At 42.8% G+C, this 16,860-nt stretch overlaps 1 protein-coding gene across 3 annotated transcripts in view; it reads right to left on the bottom strand.

Annotated features, from left to right (window-relative positions):
- Positions 1 to 4,473: 4,473 nt before the first annotated feature.
- gnas (GNAS complex locus) overlaps positions 4,474 to 16,860 on the bottom strand; it is a 408,925-nt gene continuing 396,538 nt past the window's right edge. For 2 of the 3 annotated variants that reach the window (XM_038802970.1, XM_038802972.1), the window contains exons 11-12: positions 13,877 to 13,944; positions 4,474 to 6,059 (exon numbers count right to left, since the gene is read on the bottom strand). In XM_038802970.1, coding sequence (XP_038658898.1) covers positions 5,913 to 6,059; positions 13,877 to 13,944 — 215 coding nt within the window. In that variant the 3' untranslated portion in view covers positions 4,474 to 5,912. The remainder of the gene's footprint in view (positions 6,060 to 13,876; positions 13,945 to 16,860) is intronic. The other variant, XM_038802971.1, reaches the window with a different exon arrangement.

The following is a 16,860-nucleotide window of genomic DNA, read 5'->3' as shown; positions in this document are numbered from 1 at the left end:
GTTATTTAAAATTTTTTTTAGAATAGCCAATAATTTTCTTTTCCAATTAAGGGGCCAATTTAAAGTGGCCAATCTTGCTATCCTGCACATCTTTAGGTTGTGGGGGTGAGACACACGCATACACGGGGGAAAATGTGCAAACTCCACATGGACAGTGACCTTTCTGGCAAGTATTAAACAGAAAATCGTAGCCATGCTGCCGCCTGAAGGTCGAAAGCAGTTAGCGCAACAGCCAAGTGTGCTTGACACTGATATACCAGCTTTAAGAAGACTGTGACTCTCCGGTTCAGATTTTTTTAAAAGCCAGTCTGTCAAATCTGTGGCTCTGGCTGTTCGGCCCAGACAATCAACTCATGTGCCACTCAAAATAATCTAACGTGCAGTTGCCTACCCATTCTAGACCTTCACGGAGAAGTTGTATTTTCTGTTTCTCTACTTAGCGACTATGAGAAACACGAAGTACAATGGCAAAGAAACATGCCCATCACAAACCAGTTTAGAGTTTCAACCAGAATTTTCCTCGGGATTGCTGGCTGACTCTACATACCTGTACAGAAGACCATTGGTGACTTCAGTACTGTGTTCACAGGATAAATATTGTCTGTAACTTAATGTTACCCAGGGAGGCAGGAGTGGTTTGGAAATAATTACCTTCTTGCAGTCTCCTAAATTATGAGCATAGAGACAGAAGATTGCACAATTATGACAACGCTTTTCTTGGGTAACTGGCACTCTTAAATGGGCTGAAGTTATAGGTTTAGAGTTAGTTCTGTTTGAATTATCCCAGAGAGCTCTCTGCTAAAACCAGCATTTGGCAAAATAGCCAAAATCACATTAAGCGTTTATTTGGCATATTCCAGCATCAAAGTTTCTTCTTCAAGGCGAAATCAGACACTGGCCTTGATGGATATACACTGGATATACCAGGTTTCAACCTAGAAAACTTAAGTCCAACAATGGGTCACCATCCCTGATCTACGGAAGCAGATTTTGGTGAGGCGGCACTGTCACTCCTACTACCACCACCACTACACCTCAGGCTATGGAGAACTTGACATCTAGATATTGATAAGGATGCTAGATTATCTAACAAACACCACCATTTAATTCAGATGAACCATTCAATGTATGGGACTTCAATTTTATTTACCATTCAATTCTCTCCTCTAACCTCTTTTAAAAGACAATGAATTATGCTTGGCTGCATTTTAATGGATGATGCTAACTCTCCAGTGAATTTGTTTCACATGCAATGCCGAAAGGAATACTTAGCCATTAAGACAAGTATTATATTTTCTGCACATGAACCATAGGGTCTTGATTATTACATAAGAAACAAGCCATTCTGTCCAACCATCCCATGACCGGTGTCCAATCAAGCCTCCTCCCCAATTTTCCTCATCTAAATCTACCATCATAAACATCAATTCCCTTCTCCCTCATATGCTCATCTTGTTTCCCTTTAAATGCATCTATACTAAATGCTTCAACCTCTCCCTGCGGTAGTGTTCCACATTCTCACCACTCTTTGGTGCAAGAATGAATTCTGATTCTTCCAAATTCCCTATTGTATTTCTTGATGACAATTTTACATTGGACTTCTTGTTATGTTATTTCCCACAGGAAGAAACATTCTCTCTGTACTCACTCGATCAATGCCATTCATAATTTTGAAGAGCCCTATTAAGATCACCTGCCAGCCTTTTTTCATGGGAATGAGACCCTAGCCTGTCAATTCTTTGCGGATACGGGTACCCATACCTTTATAGTATCATCTTCATAAACCTTTCCTGCATCCTCTCCACTGCCATCCCTATTCTTTCAATACTATATTGAGCAGAAATGAAGTGCAGTATAACATAGCATAACTCCCTAATTTTCCAATTCTATCCCTTGAGAATTAAAGCCTAGTGCTTGTTTGCTTTTTTAAACAAGGGCCTTGCCAACCTGTGGCACAACTTTTTGTGACTGATGTATTTGTCATCGGAGGTTCATTTGCTCCTCTACCCCATTTCGTCTTGAACCTTCCAAGTAATAAGTATATGCTTCCTAGCAACATACATTATCTCACATTTATCAAAATGAGAACCTTAGTTTATTCTTCCCATTCTGAACTGAGAAATATATTTATTTCTTGCCTTGGTCTGGAAGCATCACAGACGAGGGATAAAACTAACACCTTAAGCACATGACAAATGTATTTAATGAGCTATCAAGGAAGCCTATTCAGCTCTTTCACAGAGTAGCTGAAGTTCTGGAGGCCTCTGGGTTGAACCTTCCTCAATCATCCATAGATGATATTGGAACTGGCCAAACTAACCTTGTTCTGAAATGATTCATGTTCAAACTACAGCACGATTCTACAGACAGAACTTACAGAGTGAGACAAGTATAGAATGAACCATACCCAAAAGATCATTCCTTCTTTCTGTTCTGAATCTCTCATGAGAGACCAGCATTCCACCACACATCACTGGCTTACTGATTTATGTGCCTTGAACATAAAAAGTCTTATTTTACCAAGTCTTCTAACAGAGATCCATAAACTTCCATTTTTCTTTAAACTACAGCTCACATGTATCCAAAGAAAATTCTACTGACTTTAAACACTTGGGGGAGATCACTTTGGCTGCCTTTTGATTTCAAGTGATCATAATATCCAAATGAAATGAAATGAAAATCACTTATTGTCACGAGTAGGCTTCAATTAAGTTACTGTGAAAAGCCCAAGTCGCCACATTCCGGCGCCTGTCCGGGGAGGCTGGTACGGGAATTGAATCGTGCTGCTGGCCTGCTTTTAAAAGCCAGTGATTTAGCCCAGTGTGCTAAACCAGCTACAGACTAAAAGATACGAGATATCAGTCTTGGTTACTGCCAAGTTAGTTGGTCTCAACAGGCAACAGCTAACTTGTTACAATTAGCTGGAGTACACTGGTTGGTAGCTAGGGAGGGAAATTAACTCATTCAAAATCAAAAATAACTGGATTCCCCTGCAGTAAACATTTACAATAAAGTGCTTCTGTCAGAACATGAGACAAGGGCATCATGTGTTTGGCTCTGTGACTTACATAACAGACCAGATGGGCAACAATCTTTTGTGATAAGGTCTGTGGAACCATACCATGCTACTGCTCATGCCTGCAGTAGGAAGAATGAGAAGAAAACTAGAGAACATTTGCTTCAAAGGACATTTAGTGGGGATAGTATATCATAGTTAACCTGCAATAGGAAAAAGAAATAGCATTTGGTTTGTCAAGACTCAACTCTAATACAACTTTAAATGCTGTTGCATCCTTTGGTATAATGATTTGTAGATAAGTCCCTGGTATGTATTGATGGCTAGAAGCTAAGGGAAAATTCTTAAGAAATATATGATCACCCTCTGTGCCCATTCTATGCACAGGATACATAGGTACTTGGTGGATATCTTGGCCCTGTGTGGCTTTTGCAAATATATGTTTTCAGTGGTCATGCTATTTAATTTGAGAAATTTTTCAGTGGCAGCACTCTTGCATCTGAGTGCCAGACCACGAGAAGCTGAGGTACAAAATCAACACTCAAGAGTGCCGAAGGTGTGCTAAACTGTTGAAAGTGCGTTCTGTTGAGACAAAGCTGAGGCTCTTCAAGCCTCTTGGGTAGGTGTAAAAGATCCCATGGATCTCCAAGGATCTCCTACAGGAACAGGGGAGTTCTCCCCAGTGTTGTAGCCAATATCCATACCTCAGTTAGTATGAAAGAAAAATAAAAACTAACATTTCTCTTTGTGGGATCTTGCTGTGTGCAATAGGTCACAGTGTTTCCTACATTACAATAGCAACTACTTTTCAAAAGTATTTACTGGCTGGAAAGCATTTTGGGATGCCAAGGCTGTGACTTGATTAGGAATGTATTGATCAGAAAATTTGCAAATTTAGAACTTTTAGATTGTGTAGCTCTGTACTTCTCCCAAATGTTAAATCACCTGCTCTTTTTTTTCCCCAGTGGTTACCATCTACCTAACATTCTTTTATTAGACATATCCATATCTTCACTGAAGCAGAATCACAATAGTGCTTTTATGAAAGCTTCTGTGACGGGTAACAGATGCACAGTACTAATCGCGTGCTGAAATAAACTGGGGGAATGGGGGTGAAAAGAGGAGAGAAGACAGGTTGGGAGGGGAGGTGAGTAATATAGGCTAACACTGTACTAGATCTGTTATTACAACTGTAATTTTAGATTTTGTACAAATTGTACAGGTAATCTTAAGACATGAAAAAGTAACATACTCAGAGACATAAAACACCTAGGTATAAAATATAAAGCAGTGTAGTTACTAAAATTACATGCTTTCTTATTGCTACAGTGATTTTTGCTTTTTGTACTGTACCACAACTTGTTCTGAGCATATAATTTGCATAAATTATTCAAGTTTAAGAAAAAGATCCACACATCTTCACTTGATGCCACTGTATAGTTAAAATATAAACAAAATTTTCTAAGATATCTCTTTATTAAAAGAGAAATAAAAATGTCATTTGCAACTGGAATTCTGAGGCCAAATACAAGGGGTTGCACCTTGCTTTGTATTAATTATACCAACATAGTACACCTGCTGTTGGTTGTACCAGAGGAGCCAGATCTACTGATGATCATCATATTCATACAATGCCTACATTAAATTTGTTTTTTTTAAAGGACTATGAATGACCAAAGACATTTATAATTTGTAGCAAAATTTGGTTTATGTAGAAACAAGCCATGTTTGCATTTGGATAGACTGAAATGAGTTAAAAGCTAAAATGAAAAAAAAAACAAATGATGCTGCAATGTCTGGTCACTTGTTAAAGACCTCACTTCTTAAGTGGTTAATTTGCACAATTTTGTACTTCTTTATATACTAAACAGCATTTTTCCTTCTTTATAAACCAGAAAAAAAAACTAAACTACAGATAAATTCCCTACCTTGAGCTAGTGCTGCAGATAGGGCTGACAAAGCTGTACAGTGCAATCAAACATACTTACATCTTAGCTCATTTTACAGGTACAGCCATAATCAAGGCACAAAGATCTTCTACAAGTTATTTTCAATGAAGTTGTACAAAATAATACATTTTACAGTCTGTACACGAATAATAATTCAGAAGTAAAATAAACAAAAATGGAGGGTAGAGAAGAGGAATGAAGGGGAAGGGAAGAGGTGAAGCCAGAAGAGACAGGAAACAAAAATAGTTGGACCAAAGTCCAGTTAATAAACAAAGCTGAAAGGTTCATCTGTGGAGAACTAAAACAGTGTGTGTGGTTAATTCTTTCTACAATCACAGGCCAAAAGCAGTTCATCACGCTCTAGGTCCAAGGGACTGTCAGACTTTATTTTTTGTTTTGAAAACTCCCCTCTAAAAAGCAGTGGGGCTTTATCAGATTTCTCTCTATTTTTTGCACTGTTCAGATCTGCAGGAATACAGCATCTCCATTCCACACCCTGTCAGGCCTGGATAACATCAGAGGAGGTCTAGTCTTCAGCATGGACTTGGCACCTTCGCATTTTTCTGTTGCTGTGAATGGATACAAGATCGATATTATGAACCCACAACAGCGTTGATTACCCTGGAACAGGTTTTTCCCAATTGTGTGCAGGTTTTTGTTTTGTTTTCGTCTTTTTTAAATCCTTCAAGTACTCCTTGTTCAGGGCGTTTTGCTTTGTTTCTCGGTTTGTTTAAAGTAGTAGAGAAACCCACATGGAAATGGCCATTTAGGTGATGCCATCTCACACTGTCCAGGGGACAGAGGCAAGCAAGAAGTTCTGCTGTTGTCCAGTGGGGAAAAAGTGGAGGGGTGCATTCGGAGAGAGACTGCACCAGTTCTCTTCCACCCTGTGTGGGCAAGTTAAATGAGGAATAAAGAGTCCAAGACACAAAGACAAGTGCTCTCCATCACAATAACTCATACTGACGAAGGTGCATACGTTGAATAATGTCCCGACAGTCATTGAACACCCTGCGGATATTCTCGGTATCCACTGCGCATGTGAAATGAGGATAGCAGTAGTGCCTTCCATCGCCGCTGGCTGTGCTGATTCTCTGCAAGACAAAGGAAGAAAATAACGAACCTTCTTCGCAAACAAGTTTAAGACAGCTCAAGTAAGTTGCAATGAGGTATTTTTGCAAGACAATTGGCTACAACACCACTCCATTGGTATAAAATTACCTTTATTTGATTTTCCTGATAGTTATGTTTGTGCTGTTGGCAAGAACTTTACCATACTGTATCCTCCTTAGAAATACTTATTATTGAGCTCCTCACTAGTTCTTTTAAGCCATTTCCTTTTAAACTGGGATTCAATAGAGAATTTTCAGGGTCTCAACATTTTATTTGTTGCAGGTCAGCAATAAGGTACAAGCAATATATGGACAATAAAATGTTTTGTTTTATTTTACTGTTAGGGCAGCAGGGTGGCACAGCGATGAGCACTGATGCCTTATAGCACTGAGGACCCGGGTTCAATCCCACCCTGGGTCATTGACCGTGTGGAGTTTGCACATTCTCCCCGTGTTCGCGTGGGTCTCACCCCCACAACCAAAAAGATGTGCAGGGTAGGTGAATTGGCCATGCTAAATTGCCCCTTAATTGGGAAAAGAATAATTGGATACTCTAAATTTATTAAAAATTGTTTTTTTTTTTAAATTTACTGTTGTGCGTTTTCTGAAATCTTAGGACTTTCTGTTTTGGTGTGTTTTTTTAAAAAGGAGGCAAGAAGTGGCGTATTCAGAAGTGCTTCAATATTTGTCGGAAGCTCTCCACGCATAATCCATTGCCTATTGATTGCTTTGCCTATTTTCCTGTTCATCCACTTACAATGAAAATTAAGGATTGCATATATTAAAACACTCAGCAGATAGGAAACATCCAACCTGCTGATTATTTCCTGATTATTCCTGCCTGGTGTTCTGAACCTAGGGGCCGAGGATCCTCTTAAAGTCCTCTTAACAAGCAGTCTGCTGACTGATCACATGTAGTAGGAGCTACCATTTTAAAGGAAACTTTGGGAGTTTTCCTGAAATGCTTCAGCAGTGCCTCACAATTGCTCAGAAGAAAGTTTTTTTTATAAAATATGAATTTTCTAGTTTGTCTTCAACCACAAAGGGCAACCAAAATAGATTATTGGAGCTCTTTTATGGTTTGCACTATAATGCTAATAAATTGAAAGAGATCACAAAACTGCAACAGAATGTTGAGCAACAATCGTCTGTGTCAGCTGCTGGCGAACTAACAATCCAGGACTTGTGTGGACTCGAGGAATTTATATGAGATGTGTACAAAGGTTAATATCAATCAATAAGGGCTAATGATGGACCCCTCTCTCAGAATGGTTGTGGGCAAGTAAGGTGCCAAATATTTCAACAGATGGATTTCCAGAGTTTTATCTCTCAATTGATGACGATCTGTTTGCTGTGCAAATTAAAAAATGAAGCAAAATTGTTATTTTGAGAGGATAATTTCTTCCACGTTCTAAACATGATGTGCAGGTAATTACCAAGAGCATTTACTTCCACCTCGAAATAATTGCCTGTTTCTCCATCAACCTGTCCATCAATTATTTCTTTATCCATGCCTTTGTGACTTCCAGATCTGATGCTTTTGTTGTTTTCCCATCTTCCACTGACTCCAACTTACACAATACTGCAAATGTCCTATCTCGCACAATATAATTTGTTCATCCATCACCCTTTTCCTCAGTGATCTCTGTCTTGATGCATTCAGTTCAAACACGTCCTCATCCATAAAACTCTCTGTGACCTTGCATCTACTCCTAACTAGAGATTGCTCCTCCTACTCACCGCCTCCTTCCCAACCCAGAATGATCTGTTGCTCTACCCTTTAAAATATTGTTTCAGGTTCACTTTTGTATCTGATTAAGTCATCTTGCATACTCATGCAGGATTTCGCTCATCAAGCTGTCTCTCATTGTCCATTCTTCGGTGTTGTGCGAGGAAAAACTCATTGAAGCCTTTAATGATGAGGACACAATCCAGGGATGGGGGAATTTGGATTTTCGGTAGTGGGATCTTCTGGTCCACCATCGATGACAAAAAACCAGCAGAAGGACCAGAAAATCCACCTCCCTCCACCGGCCAATGGCCGGCCACCGCCCGCTGCTGTGAGACTCCCTCCCCCCTCCTACATTTTTTCTGACACCCCTGCACCACCCTGAACATTCATCCTCTACACTACTAGCATGCAGTATGTACCACTATTATTTTTTTCTAAATTTAGAGTTACCCACTTCATCTTTTTCACATTAAGGGGCAATTTAGCGTGTTCAACTCCACCTACCTTGCCCATCTTTTGGGGTGTGGGGTGAAACCCATGCAAACACGGGGGGAATGTGCAAACTCCACATGGACAGTGACCCAGAGCCGGGATCGAACCTGGGACCTCGGCGCCGTGAGACTGCAGTGCTACCACTGCGCCACCGTGCTGCCCGTATGTACCACTTATAAGGTACCTGCTGAAACGTATCATTGCCAGCATCCTCCAAACCTGTTAAGACATTTTAGCTGCTGTTGTATAAAGAGTCAAAGGTTCTGCTCCTTTTTCACAAACATCTTTATTTCACTTTAACAAACTCTGCACAAAACTCTATCTTCACATCACCTGACACAAAGGCCACCTGAAGCCTCTTACAGATCAGTGTCAATTATGGATACTTAATAAATGAGACAACTAATTGGAATGTCTCTTAACCCATTAGTTAACAGCCTCCCCTTCCTTGGAGAAAAAAAATAATTTGTTGAAAACAAAATTACAAGAGAAACTCAAAACACACACGCAATGTCCTCCCCTTCTCTTCTTTTTCCCCCATTTTTTTTGGAAGAAAAAAGTCACAGAAATAGGCGCCCTTCATTAACGACATCCAAAAGTTCTGTGAACTAGCCCCTTTGTAAAACAGGTCTGGACAATTGATAGCTATCGACCCATTTCATTTTGCTATCTCCCCTCTGTCCAACATCTGCTTCAAACTTGTGATGTCTATCCTTAACCTTTTTTTGACACTTTTTGTAGAGTGCAGATTTTCCTACAGGGATTTATGCCAATGTGACATTCAATAGGTATATTACCCAAATCCCCTTATCACAAAATTTCTGTCAATGTCTGAGATATAGAAAAGGCCATATCCACCGCCTCTACAAGGCTTAACGTCTCAGCAGCCAAAGTGCTTTCGACCATTCCTTATTTTCTTTGTTTCCCACACAAGAGGGAAACATTTACCAGTGTTCCCCAAAAGGAAAATTATAAAACCTCCTGCTCTTGAAACCCCATCACATAAATTTGAATAGGACGCATCACTATAAACTATGAGTTTCAAGAGCCTACAATCACCTAAAACCGAGAACCTCAAAACACACATGCATTTTTAGTTTTCCCAACGCTTTACTTGCCTCTTATTATGTCTTCCACTTTGGGATCATTCATTTTTGTACTCAACCAAAAAGCCGCACATCCAGTTTCCACCCCGGCTCTGTGCTACCCCCCTTCTCGGTACCATAACCACCCAATGCGGAGCTGATCTGACACTGCAATCGCCGAGTATTCGACCCTTAATGCCAGTCAACAAAGCCTTCCTCACCAAAGAAGTCGATCTGCAAGTATCCTTATGGATGGCGAGTAAAACGAGTACTCCCGTTCCCTTGGGTGCAGGAACCCCCCCAAGGGTCCACCCATCCCATCTTCCACCCATTAGCCCAACCAGCGCATCCCCCCCGCCCGATGGGACCAACGAGTGCGGCCGTGATCTGTCCAACCTTGGCTCGCACCAGTTCCATTCCCCCCCCCACACCACCCCCCCCCCCCCCCCCCCCCCCCCAACCCCCCACAATCAGTTCATGTGTGTCCAAGTCGGGGATGGCCCCAAACACCTCTTTGCGAATTCCATATCGTCCCAATTGGGACCTTATACACTTCACGGTGCCACTAATCTCCCATCCAGCGCCCCTGTCACAATCACATATCTACCCCCCTGATCTGCCACCACCGTCTCCATCTGGAAGCGTACCTTTTGCTGACCAGCACCGCTACCCCTCGAGGCCTTCCGTCAAATCCAGAGTGAAACACTTGACTAACCCAGCCCTTTTTAAGTCTCACCTGGTCCTTCACCCTCAAGTGAGTCTCCTGCAGCATTGCCACATTGGCTTTCAGACTTTTAAGATGCGCAAGCACCCTTGGCCTCTTGACCGGACCTCCTAGCCCTCTCACGTTCCACGTGATTATCCTAACTGGGGGTCTCTCACACCCCCCCCCCACCCTTCTTATCTACCATCATCATACCACCAGGGCCTGCCCCATAAGCCTGACCCGTCCTTGTCCATTGTTAACATCGAACCCCTTCCCCACCTCCCAAGAACCCCACTTACATTTCCCCTTAAAAAAACATCTCCCAGCATCAATCTCCCCCCCCCCCCCCGGCCCATTGAAGCCTGCTATCCAGGCTCCAACGTCCACAGCTCTCCTCCTCACCTCTGTTCACTAGCTGACTTTAGTTAGCTAGCGTGGGTGGCTCCCCCCGCCAAGATATAGCCTCCTCTTCCACCCAGTCCCAGAGAAAGAAAAAACCAACAGTCCAACCCATACAATTCACTAACATAGATTTAACCGTCGCAACACAGAACACCAATCAACCCAACCGTTAACTTGAACTTTGTAACAATGCAAAGAGAAGTAAATTACAATACACATCAGTAAAAAGAACGTTGCAGCATTTATACATTTTCCAGCTTCCCAAACACAGTCTACAGTCTCGCTTCCAGTTCCGCTCCTCACGTCTGTCCCAAGCCTTCTGCCTCAGACGTCTCCGCTGTCTCAAAATAAAGTCTTTGGCTTTATATGTTACCCTCAGCTTCGCCAGGTGCACCATACCAAATCGCACCCACTTTTTGTACAGTGCCGCCTTCACTCGCCCCGAACGCCGTTCGTCTTTTTGCCAACTCCACTGTCAAGTCCTGGTAGATCCGAACTGTATTACCATCCCACTGCACCTCACGCTTCTACTTCACCCAGCTTAATATCTTCTCCTTCATTCAGAACTTATGGAAGCAGATAATTACTGCTCTTGGCGGCACGTTCACTTTGGGCTTCGGCCTTAATGACCGGTAAGCTCAGTCTAGTTCATACCGGGAGGGGTTCTCACCCTCCCCCATCAGCTCCGCCAACTTCTTAGCAAAGTATTGTGTTGGCCTTGGGCCCCCTGTCCCTTCGGGCAAGCCCACAATTCTCAGATTGTGCCGCCTCGAGCGGCTCTCCAAGTCCTCGAGCTTTGCTCGGAGTCCTCTGTTGACCTCCACCACCCTCCACAGCTCGTCCCCCATCGAGGTGAACTGGTCGGTGTGCCATGACATGGCCTCCTCCACTTCCTTCATCTTCTCGCCCTGCTCTCTCACCTCGGCCGATGTCTTTGCCACAGCCACCCTCACCGGGGCGATTGCCTCCTCAACCAATTACTTCAATGCGTCTGCCGTCTCCTTCCTCAAGGCCTCCATGTGCCTCGCAAACTGTTTTTCCAGCTCCACCGCCATCACCTCTGTCATCTTCTCCACTGTAAGTAGTGTGGCCCCACCATACAGTTCGGCTTCCGCCATCTTGTCAGCACTTTTGCTCATCCTCTCATTCAGCGGCGAACCCGCGTTTCCTCCTTTCTTCTACGCTGCTCTACGCATCCTTTAGCAGCTTATTGTTTTTCCTTTCTTTTCTTCACCCTTTCACCCTCCTGTCCTTCATCAATCTGATTTTATTGGAAAAGAAAACACAATTTTTTTTTCTTTCACACGCAAAAAAGGGAAAAACCCTGGCCTCGGGCCTGCCGCCTTGGCCTCCTTTTTGCTTGGCCTCCGCTGCTCCGACCTCCACTGGGCCCAGCGCCTCAGCCCCCGCCGCCCGCGCGGGGTTCTTTGCCGGTCTTTAAACCGGCCCCGCTAGCTGCCCATGACGGCCCCAACGGCCAACGATAGTCGGGGGGGGGGGGGGGGGGGGGGGGGGGGGTTTGGTCTGGAAAAGTTTTATCTTTCAACCCTTCACATTTGCACAGCAACTATCCTCTGCTATTATTTGTCAGACGTTTAGCTGCTGTTGTATAAAGAGTCAAAGGTCAAAGAGACCAAACGGGAAGTCATAAAACTGCTTGTTAATAGGACAATGCCTTCTTTCTGGTCACTATCTTTTTCCTCTTCTGCCTCTTTAGTGTCATGTGTCACTTCAAACACTCATTATAACGTGTTGGACAGTTGAAAGCATAATGGTATTGAGAGTCACATCAAAAACATTGATTTATCATACCCCGGGCATTTCTGGGGTTCATCTTCCTATTGTAGGTTTTAACTGGGTTTCTGTCTTCATAATTTTATGGGTCCCAATCTCCTTCTATAGTCTTGGAACCTGTTTGTAGCCGTGCGATTTCGCCATCCTGTTAGTAGTGTATCTTCCATATTCTGCTTTATTGCAGACTGACCTATTTAGGTCATCAGAGCCATCGGAATCGAATGTTTCCCCAGAAACTTTTTTAAAGCTTCTGTCATCTGATCGAATAAAGTATCTTATCCACTGAACTCCTGTCAAAACCAGGAGCCTATTCATGTTGCTCACTCTAGCACAGTCAAGTAATTTAAAGGCCAACACAGACTGTGGGGGTTGTGTTTCTGCAGCCTATTATATAGTCTGCCAAATTCCATTATATAGTCTTCCATGGAGAAATTCTCTATTTTCCGGAACCTATCAAATCTGACCATGCTTCATACGCACTTAACAGGTCATCCTTTTTCTAAATCTTATCCATATAACGTAATAGAGTCTCCAGATCTTCTTCCAAGTCTAACTCTTCCAATACCAGCTCAGATTTTACTTCGGATTTTACTGTCATAAGGTAGATCCCCTTTCAGAAAATAAGGGGGGGTAGTCATATCCGGCCATCTTTATCCTAGGTTCAGCCATGTATCATCTTTGTTTTTTTCTTCTCACTCACTCCTTGGTTTGGTCTGGAAAAGTTGTATCTTTCAACCCTTCACATTTGCACAGCAACCATCCTCTGCTATTATTTGTCAGACGTTTGGCTGCTGTTGTATAAAGAGTCAAAGGTTCTACTCCTTTTCCACAAATACCTTTATTTCACTTTAACAGACTCTGCACAAACTCTTTCTCCACATCACCTGACACAAAGGCCACCTGAAGCCTCTTTACATAATCAGTGTCAATTACTGGATACTTAACATAAATGAGACAACTATTTGGAATGTTTCTTAACTCATTACTTAACAAACCCTCCACAACCTCCAGAAAGAAGAATAAGGGCAGCAGATGCAGAGACTCCACCATGATCCCATCCCATGTCACACATCATCTTGACTTGGAAATATATTGGTCTTCCTTCACCGTCACTGAATTACGACTCTGGAACTCTCACTATATTAGCACTGTGATATAACTACACCATAAGGACTGCAGCAGTTCAGAAGGCATTCATCGACTTCTGGACTTTTGATCATCCCCAATTTTAAATGTTCTGCCATTCATGCCTGGACCTTCAGTTATCTAGGCCCTAAAGCTCTGGAATTCCCTCCCCAAACCTCTTCAATTCTCTATCCTCTGTTTCTTTCTTTAAGATCCTCTTTAAAACGTTGTCAAGGCTTTTGATCACCTGACCTAATATCACCGTATGTGGCCTGGTATCTAATTTTATTTTATAAATGTCCCTGTTAAGTGCCTGGGACATTTTATTAAAGCTACTATATAAATTCTTGCTGCAATTAGGGATGGCAATAAATGTTGGCTGTGCCAGTGACATCTGCATTCCATACATGAATTTTAATGAAAAAAGAACAGAATTCAGAAATATAGCTGCAGGGATACTCACCAGGAACTCATCTCTGATGAAGTACTTGGCCCTTGTGACCCTTGGATCTTCATCAGGCTCGGGTGATGCTGTTATGAATAATGTATAAACAAATTATGCTCATAAAGGGAACTTATAGACTTCAGTCCCAATTAAACTTGGTTGCATTATCTCTTATTGAAGTGAAAACTAGATATCACTGCAAAACACAATGTTTCTGGAATTTGTAGGTAACCCCGATGTGTTCTACTAGTCTGCATGACCCAGACAGGAAAGAGATTTTAATACTTCCAACAACTTTAATCACGTCAAATGTTACTATCTAAAGTAGGCTAGTCTACTTGTTCAAAACTTTGCAAAATTTACCAACACAGTATCTGCAATTAACCCCCAATACCCGTCCCGCCACCTCCACTGGTTGGTTGACAGGTTCGGCCCATTGCCCGTAACTCTGCCCTCACCCCTTCCCCTCTCTCCCAGAACCATGACAGGGTCCCCCTTGTCCTCACTTTTCCGCCCCGCAACCACAACATTCAAAGATGATCCTCTGTCATTTCTGCCAACTCCAGCACAATGCCACCATGAAACACATCTTCCCCTCTTCCCCCATCTGCGTTCCGCAGGGACTACTCCTTCCGTGACACGAAGGTTCCTCTTCTATCACGATCAACTTCCCATGGCACCTTCCTTTGCAATCGATGAGGGCCCAACACCTGCCACTTTACCCCCTCCGTCCTCACCATTCAAGGCCCCAAACACGCTTCGCAGTTGAGCAGTGTTTCACGTGCACCTCCTTCAATTTAGTTTTTCGTATTCGTTGCTCTCAATGGAGTCTCCTCTAAACTGGGGAGACTAGCCACAGACTGGGTGGGGACTTTGTGGAACACCGTTGCCCAGTCCGCAAGCATAACCCTAACCTTCCTTTTCCTCGCCATTTTGACTCAACATCTTGCATTCGTGCCAACTGTCCATCCTTGGCCTGCTGCAATATTCCAGTGAAGCCCAACACAAGCTGAACGAGCAGCGTCTCATCTTCCAGTTGGGCATTTTGCAGGCCTCAGGACTCAATATCGAGTTTGGCAGCTTTAGACTGTGACCTTTTTTCTCCATCTTAAACCCCTTTAAAAAAAATATCCCATACATATATTGCCCCAATGCAACCCATCCCCCAGCTACACTTTGATATCAAACACATTCTCCATCTCTTAAGAGCTAAAATGACTCAAAACATGAATTCTGCTTTCTCTCCTTACAGATGCTGCCAGACCTGCTGAGTTTTTCCAGCAACCTCTGATCTTGCTACCGATTCCAGCATCTGCAGTACTTTGTTATTTTAGCTTTTCAGAATCTGGTTTCCAGGTCAGGCTGTGAAAGCCATTTTTAGATTTTAGATGGAGTTCTGGAAGAGCAATGTTGAAATGATCCCACAATCTAAGTGCATCACACTCCCCTGTTCATCCACCATTACTCCAAATCAAGCTTGTATAAAGGCAAGTTGCTTTTGAATGCGTGAGATCATTGATGATAGGTGGGTCATAAAAACCGTGATCCATGAAAATGAAAGAATACTACTGTCACAATCTAATTACCCCTGCTGCCACTGGGATACATTGTTCAGCTTGAGGAGAATTTTTTTGGTCCAAAGAACTGTTAAAGGTACAATTCATAACACTGAAGTATAAAAATAAGGATACACGTATGGTTTCTAAATAGGGGACTGAATCATGACTTGGTCTGGTCCAATTATTCCCCTAATCTCCTGACCCAGCTTCACTTGGGCCTGTGCAACAACATGGAGACTGAATAGTGCTGTGACAAATAATTAGATGTTTTAGATCAGGGGTGGGCAAACTTTTCCGTGCAAGGGCCACATTCAGAAATTCACAATTTTAAAGGGCCGCATAGTATATTAAGTAAAATAATTACTTCACCCGGTTATGATTCTGGGCGCCTCATATAGAACATAGAACAGTACAGCACAGAACAGGCCCTTCGGCCCTCAATGTTGTGCCGAGCAATAATCACCCTACTCAAGTCAACGTATCCACCCTATACCAGTAAGTAACCCAACAGCCCCCCCCATAAAAAAAAATTTATAAAATTTTTATTATTTTTTTTTATGACTTGGTGGGCCGCATAAAGACCTTTGGCGGGCCGTATGTGGCCCGCGGGCCGTAGTTTTCCCACCCCTGTTTTAGATTATAATTAATTAATTATTAGATTCTTCCAATGTTGCAGAATAGGAAGGTTGGAAATTTGTATCATCTGTTTCCACAGGATGATATATACTCCCATGACGGCTGATTTGAATAACTCAGGGCAAGGCGGAGATATTGCTTAGGTTCAGTAAGCCTACTTCTTCAGTGAAGATATATTTGATTGCATTTTGCTATTAGCGGCACGGTAGCACAGTGGTTAGCATTGTTCCTTCACAGCTCAAGGTTCGATTCCCGGCTTGGATCACTGTCTGTGCGGAGTCCTCACGTTCTCCTAGTGTCTGCGAGGGTTTCCTCTGGGTGCTCCGGTTTCCCCCCCACAGTCCAAAGATGTGCAGGTTAGGTGGATTGGCTATGCTAAATTGCCCTCAAGTGTCCACAAATGCTGGGTGGGGTTGCTGGGCATAGGGTGGAGGTGTGGGCTTAGGTGCGGTGCTCTTTCCAAAGGCCGGTGCAGATGCGATGGGCCGGGTGGCCTCTGTACTGAAGATTCAACGATTCTTTGGGGGGGGGGATTCATGGAAACATATGTGTAGAACTGATCTATGGGGCAAGTTACTCCATTCAGTATACAGTGGGGCAGTTTGTGATTGACCACCTAAAGTAGCTCAGAGCATAGGTTTGTTCAATTTAATTTAACAGCTTGGAATAGTGAAGAATATTGTGGAAGTTAGCAAAGACGGCGTTAGTAAAGGAGGAAATATATATATATGTGTGCATACTGGTGTGATTTCGCACAAGGTTTGGAATATTTATGAAATGAGTGAGAAAGATCAATACTAAAACCCA

Source organism: Scyliorhinus canicula, chromosome 7 (genome assembly GCF_902713615.1).
Source record: "Scyliorhinus canicula chromosome 7, sScyCan1.1, whole genome shotgun sequence".
Lineage (NCBI taxonomy): Eukaryota > Metazoa > Chordata > Chondrichthyes > Carcharhiniformes > Scyliorhinidae > Scyliorhinus > Scyliorhinus canicula.
This window is presented reverse-complemented; position numbering and strand designations above follow the sequence as displayed.